We start from the raw sequence: 6,750 nt of genomic DNA, 5'->3' as shown, positions 1-6,750 counted from the left end.
TAGAACAAAACACTTTACTGCCATCTGCGGGAAAATTGTTATAATAAATAATAAATGCATGATGGCTCAGATGTGGTGCCTGTACAGCAGCCCTGGTTATTGGCAACTACAGTAAAATCCGTCTTCAGGGGAGCAGAATGCAATTTACCGGAAGGGATGCTTTGAGTCGTGGGTAGCACGCTACCCAACCAAAAATGGCTTCAACAAGAGGAATTTATAATCCCACATAACAAGACATCTGGAGGTAGGGCAGTTCCAGAGTTGGTTCTTTCTCAATAGCGCTCTGGAGAACCAGGTCCTTGCCATCTTCTGTGTGCTGGCTTCCTTCCTCAAGTTGCCCCTCAATTTTGCAAGATGACAACCGTGGCTCCAGTCATCACATTTCTCCACAATGAAATTAAAAGGCAGAAGATGAAGACCTGTCTCTGTGTCCTTTGTAGTTTCAGAGAGAGGAGGGGATAAAACTTTCTGAGAAACTACCACCACCTTCCCCTCACTCTCATTAGTCATAAGTGAGTCACATACCTCTTCCTAAAGCAATCACTGGCAAGGGTAATGGCTTCACTGTGATTGGTGGGGTCTAAGAAGACACCGCCCCCTAGGGCCCTGGCGGGACTTTCTCAGCACATGGCCATAGGGAAAGCTGGTAGTATCAGAGCCTGCCACAGGAATACAGTCAGATCACAGTGGGTGGAGGAATGGGTGCAAGGTAAGGAGACAGGGAGATAGCAGGTCTCTAGAACTTCATGAAGGGAGGAGAGACCATAACTGAAGTGAGACATGGAGGGCAGAAAGGGTATTTTGAATGTGCTCTAAACATATCTGAAAGTTCTTACCCAAAATTGACCACATGAATGCTGCTGCCCCCACTCATAAAGGCAGACAGTTGGGAGTCATTGGGAATTTATATCTCTCATCCCACCCACCCATGTCTGCTTCAGCCCTAAGTAGTCATTCCTACAGGTCTATCAAGTCCAATTGCTCAGTATCTCTAGAATCCACTATCTCTATGCCAGAGTTTTGCAACAGCAGCACTATCAGTATTTCAAACTGGTTGTCTGTGTATAGAGGGGACTGTCCCATGCATTAAAGGATACTTAGCAGCTCCTGGACACCAGAGCACCCTCACCCTCCACCCTTCAATTGTGACGATCAAAAATATCTCTAAGCACTGCCAAATGTGCCCTGGGAAGCCCAGGATGGGGGTGAGGGATTGCCCCTCTTGAGAACCACTGATCTTGCTCATGTGGATATTCTTACAAATCTTTGAACCAGGCTTTGCACACACTCTATTTCCTCTCTCATCTTTTCCATCCTTGCCCTGATCGCAGCTCCTGCTCATCCATCAGTGTATTATAATTGACTATCTCCGTGTATCTCTTTTCTACTCATTTCTGAGCTCTGGGAACCAAGCTCATCTTGCTCAGCTTTGTATCTCTAGATCCTAGCTCTCTGCCTGGTATACAAATAGCCAAATATATATTTCTTTAATGAATGAATATAAGGAATCACTTCTGCCCTGCCTTTCAGATCTTCCCCAGTTGGTTGCTGGACTAATAAACCAGCCTTTAGAATGGCCCTCAGCAACTGGCCACACAGTGTCTTGTGCAATTGTTCTTCACCATTTGTGACCACAGACCTTGCTGAGAATTGGAGGAGATCACTGGACCCTCTCCCCTCCCCCAAAGGCCATAAGACTTATATAACCTGAAGCCCACCCGTGTGTACCCAGAGGACTCCTATTTCTCCAGATAAGACCTAAGCTAGAATTTTTCCCAGTCCATTGTTCTTCCTTGCCTCCAGGATGAAGTCCTAACTCCAAACTGCACACACAATGCCCTTCAACATCTGCTCTTGCCCTTCCAATGCCCTTTTCCTCTCATCTCTCAGCACACTTCCCTGCAGGCTCCCTTCCCCCAATCATGCCCTGAACCAGCCTGGCTTTCTGACAGCTCCAGACATGCTCTCTCCCTTTGTGGCTCTTAGCCATAGGGCCCATCCAACACTCCAGTCAGATGATATTTCTCCTTGAGGGTCTCCTGCTCGCCCTACCCGAGGGCAGTGGGGACCCCTTCTCTGCTACTCCCAAAATAATACAAGTAATAATGGTCCCCTAATATACTTTTCAGAAGTCATGGAGGCTCAAGTCATATGTAACTCACTGCTGTATCCTCAGAACCTGCTTTAGGGCTGCCATGTGCAGTGTCTCAATAGATAGACGTTTGCTGGATGTGGTCCCTCCCCGCCATCCACTCCCCATTCCCCTTGGTTTTGCTTGGTGGCCCATACCAGGGAGCAGCTTCAACCCCAGCTCTAGGAATACTGCCAGTTTTAGACTGAAGCCCATCCTAATGAGGGCAGAGCAGGGAGAGGATGCAAGTTCTTAGTGACCTAGTTGAGGAGTTAGATCAGCCCTTGCCTGAAGCCAGTCCTGAACGTTTCGTTTCTGTAAAGGCATTAAGTTCCCTTTGCTAGTTTGAATACTGTGTTCTGTTATCTGCAACTCAAAACAACAAGAAAAAGCAAGTGAACAAATGAAAAAAATTAATGAGTGGGCACAAATCAGTATTTCCCAAAACTTTATTTACCCAGCTGATAGTTGCATAGTGTGCGTTTATTTCCTCCCGCCTTTCTGTACCTGGAAGAAAAGAGACCTTTCCTTCCAAGGCTAACCCCTTTCTCTTCTTCTCCAGAAACTGGTTCCATTAATTATCCCACATTCTGTCCTGTGTCCTTGATCTTCCCCTCCCCAGTGTCTTCCTCCTCTGTACCTTCAAATATCCTTGGGTCCCTCCAGCCTCTCAAGCTCTATCAGCACCTCCTGAGGCCACAGTCCCACCTGCTTCTCACTTTCACATCCAGTCTCCTCTGCAGGATGGCTGGCTCTGGGGGCCTTCGCACAGGCACACGCAATCGGTACTCAGGGAAGATCCCTGCCCCATGTTCTGAGTGAGGTGTTGTTCCACGATTCCAGTGCCAAGGTCTCAGGACTAGCCACCCAAGTTCTTAGGGCCCATCCAGAGCTGGACACCAAAGGCCACCTCTGGCCTGGCCTCCCCTGAAGAGAGACTCACTCAGCATTTGAGGTGCAACTCCGTCTTCCAGGAGGGCCCAGGTCATCAGCCCTGTGGTAATCGATCTCTTCTGGGCCTGCCAATCAGGTGGGGACCTGGCAGCGCCTCTGTCTAGATCTCAGAGTGCAATGAAGAGCCAAGGGGTCTGGAAGGATCACTTTGGGACCTTGGGGCTTTGGGGCCTGGGCCAGGGGAGCAGGCTCACAGTGGGAAATAGGAGAAGTCCCCTGGGTAACAGGAGAGGAGGCAGCCAGCTGTGGTCCAGAGTTCCAGACCCTTGGGGGAGAGAGACAGAGGCTTCTATTTTAGAAACATGATGTTTTCATGCTTTTTGCTTTTTCTCTAAGTATGTTCTTACTGCTCCCATAGATTAAGCTTGATTCCTGCAGGAGATGTCAGACCCATGGCAAATGCTAAGCTTCATACCACAAGAAAAAGTTGTGTTTGTCCAGACTAGATCTTGAAAGCAGAGTGAGGAAGCAGGGAGAAGGAATTGCAAGAAATTTCAAGAGCATGAGGGACAAGGTCACAGCCAGGGAACCGGCAGCCCTCCCCATCTGGAGAGTTTCTGGGCCAACCCATTCCTTGGGGCTACATTTGTATAAAGTGGAACCACTTTGCAGGTATGGTCGAAGAAACTGGAAGGTACAGGTAACTACTACCTAAGCAAAAGACACCCAGAAAAGGAGAGGAGGTGCCCGCATGAGGAAAGGGGGAGGGGTAAAGTCCTGGGAACACAGAACACACTGGGTCTTTTATATTAATTGATTTTAGAGAGAGAGAGAAAGGGAGAAGGAGGCAGAGAGTGAGAAAGAGAGAAACATTGATTTTTTTGTTCCACTTACTATTTATTCATTGGTTGATTCTTATATGTGCCCTGACCAGCGATCGAACCCACAACCTTGCTGTATCAGGACAACGCTTTAACCAACTAAGCTACCTAGCCAGTGCCAGCACCCTGGGTTTTTAAGTAAGCCAGACATCAACCTTAAAGCCCACCCCACCGCCACCCAGTACTGTCAAAGTATTCACTCCCACTCAAAACACTGAGCCACACACCTCACTCCCACCCACCCAGACACATGCCCTACACAATCCCACCGCACTCGGAGACTAAAGAGATACATACACCAACACAGCTTTATGGTTCCAACTGTTTTATACTGAAATACACATGAGCTGATCCAAAAAGGGTCAGACTTGGGTAGAAATAAATAATGAAAGCGGCGATCCCAGGGCTTGACGTTACCAGCTCTTGGAGCATGTGCCAGTCCACCTGTCTGTCTGCCCACCCGGCAGGGCAGTCAGGCCTGGAGGTCTGGAGGAGCTCAGCTGAGCTGGGCAGAGGAAGCAGCCAGTCCTGGGCCAGAGAGTCCTCAGCTGAAGGGTTTCACCAGCTTCATGGCAGCATAGTTCTAGAGGGAGGGAGGAGGCAGGGACACATGATGACAGCTGCCGGGAGGGACAGGGCGAGGAGAGGAGACTCATCTACTCAGCCACCTGCCCAGACCTTGCCTTCACCTCACCTCACCTCACCTCACTCAGCTCAACACTACCCTCCTGATGCTCCCGCCAATCACACAAGCCCAGATCTTCCTGGAACCCTCCCACTTGGAGGCCACAGCTCATCAGTCCAGGGCCCACTCTCATGCCCCAACCAGCTGCCAAGAGGATTCTGACCACCAGAGCCTACCCTGGCCTCTTCTATCAGACAGGTGGCCTGAAGGCATGGCCATGATTCTCCCCCCACCCACATGGACTCAGGGCTCACAGGCCACCATGCTCCTGTCCAGAAAGCAAAGAGAAAGAGTTGGGGGCCTGGGTGTATGGGGATGAGCCATGACGCAGGCCAGCACCTGGGACGGGTCAACCCTGATAAGATCCTGGCTACTATAGGATTGAAAGGAATCTCCCATCCCCGCTCCTCCCCCCCAAACCATGAAAACACAAACAACACAACACAGGGCTCCTAATTGGGACAGTATGTTCCCCAGCGCCGGCCTGAGAAAGCCAACTCTGGAAACAAAGCCTTCCCGCCAGATCGCCTCCTGCCTCCCTACACTGGCCCTGCTCCCGGCTGCCTGGGTGGGGCAGGGGGGAGCATTGGGAGGAATCAGACAGGCTGCCTTCCCTGTCTCCCTCCCGGGAGAATTTCCAAGAGTATGGGAGATTAAACCAACTCAAGGGGAGCAGCCCTGACCTTGGACTCCTCTCTACCAGGCCCTCTGCCCTTCCCCTGAGGCCAAAAGCCAGGTGAAGGTCTTGGGGCCAAACAGATGATTGGGCAACTTGGCTGGAGAGAAGCAGGACTTGCCCAGGTTGTAGCAAAAGCCACCAATACCATCAGTCCGCAGCCTCAGGTCCAGGCTGCCCCTTCAGCCCTGGACCTCTCACCTAGGACCTGACCTCCATCTGGGAGAGGGAAGGCAGGGTTGGTATATTTAAGACGACAATTTACAGAAGAATTCAAAAGGTGGGTGATGGTCAGAATTGGGGGCCTAGGAGACAAGGGAGGGCTCTGACCGGAGCTAGCGGTCAAAGGGCTCCTCTGCTCCTGACCACAGGGCCTGGGCTACAGCTGCCCCCAGGACAAAGAAGGACCAGGGACAGGAAGTGACTGGAAATCTTCTCTTTCTCTCACAGCCAGGCAGCGGGGCCTCCTTCCCCAGACCCTGAAGGCCTGGTCTACTGCCCGTGTGCCTCACAGGGAAGGGCCCAGCTGACCAGGCGCAGGAGCTAGGCCTAGAAAGGACAGTGGCTATGTCACTTTGGCCCTGCCCCTGCCGTTCTCTTAGCTCTTCAGGAGGAGGCTGGCTTGATGTGAAGCCCACAAGGAGTGTGAGAGAGCTCCCTAACCACAGTGCTAGTGATAGCAGGTAAAAGCTGACCTAGTCCAATGCTGTCTGTCCTTATGCGGATGGGAGGGCCTTGCCAAGGTCACACAGGAAGTCACTGGCAGAGGCAGAGCCCAGCCAACATCTCCTGACTCCAAGTACTGAGTTCCATCCTGCATGACAGCAGTCCTCCAACCTGAGCGTGCCCAAATGCAGGTTCTCCTCAGCAGACTGTGGTCAGCCCAGGACTCTGCATTTCTAGTTAGCTCCCTGGGGCTGCTGCCACTGCTGCTCGTTGGGTTGCTAGAAATGCAGTTCAAGGTCATTCCGTTATAATGTTGCTGAGATGCCATAGGAACTTACCTCTTGTTTATATCTATTAGTCTATGGTAAAACTGGTTCTGTTATATGCCATTTTGCTTAAAGTGGCTGAACCTATTGATGAAGGTGGGTGAGCACTTACTATATCAGCAGAGTGCACCTTCTATGATGAAGGCAGTTAAAACCACAAAGCCATCCCCTTTGGTCCCTAACATAGACTGGGGGAACAGCAGAGGGGACTGCTTGGTCTGGGCCATAAGTGACAAAGGAGGGTCTAGGGCCAGGATGGACAATGCAAGGGTCTATACCAGTTTGTCCTCTGCCTAAATTGCCCTGGCCTGAGCCTAATGATGGAGCACTTGATTGTACCCCCGTCTGCCCTCCTTCACTGGCTTCACTGTATCCCCCCAGGGGACTGAGCTCCCCAGTGGCATGAGCCTCATCACCTTCACCTTCTTCCCCACGACATCTGCCCACCTCTGACACACTGCACAGACTGAATAGTCTTCACCTAAAGGAAA

General features: G+C 51.0%; 1 protein-coding gene across 1 annotated transcript in view; it reads right to left on the bottom strand.

Annotated features, from left to right (window-relative positions):
• Positions 1 to 4,214: 4,214 nt before the first annotated feature.
• Positions 4,215 to 6,750, bottom strand: part of DYSF (dysferlin) — a 206,061-nt gene continuing 203,525 nt past the window's right edge. Inside the window, 1 exon segment of the mRNA XM_090281506.1 lies at positions 4,215 to 4,489. Coding sequence (XP_090137632.1) covers positions 4,451 to 4,489 — 39 coding nt within the window. The 3' untranslated portion in view covers positions 4,215 to 4,450.

This window comes from Furipterus horrens, unplaced genomic scaffold (genome assembly GCF_987537825.1).
Source record: "Furipterus horrens unplaced genomic scaffold, mFurHor1.1.pri manual_scaffold_6, whole genome shotgun sequence".
Lineage (NCBI taxonomy): Eukaryota > Metazoa > Chordata > Mammalia > Chiroptera > Furipteridae > Furipterus > Furipterus horrens.
Note: the sequence above shows the minus strand (reverse complement) of the source record. Positions and strands in the feature narration are given on the sequence as shown.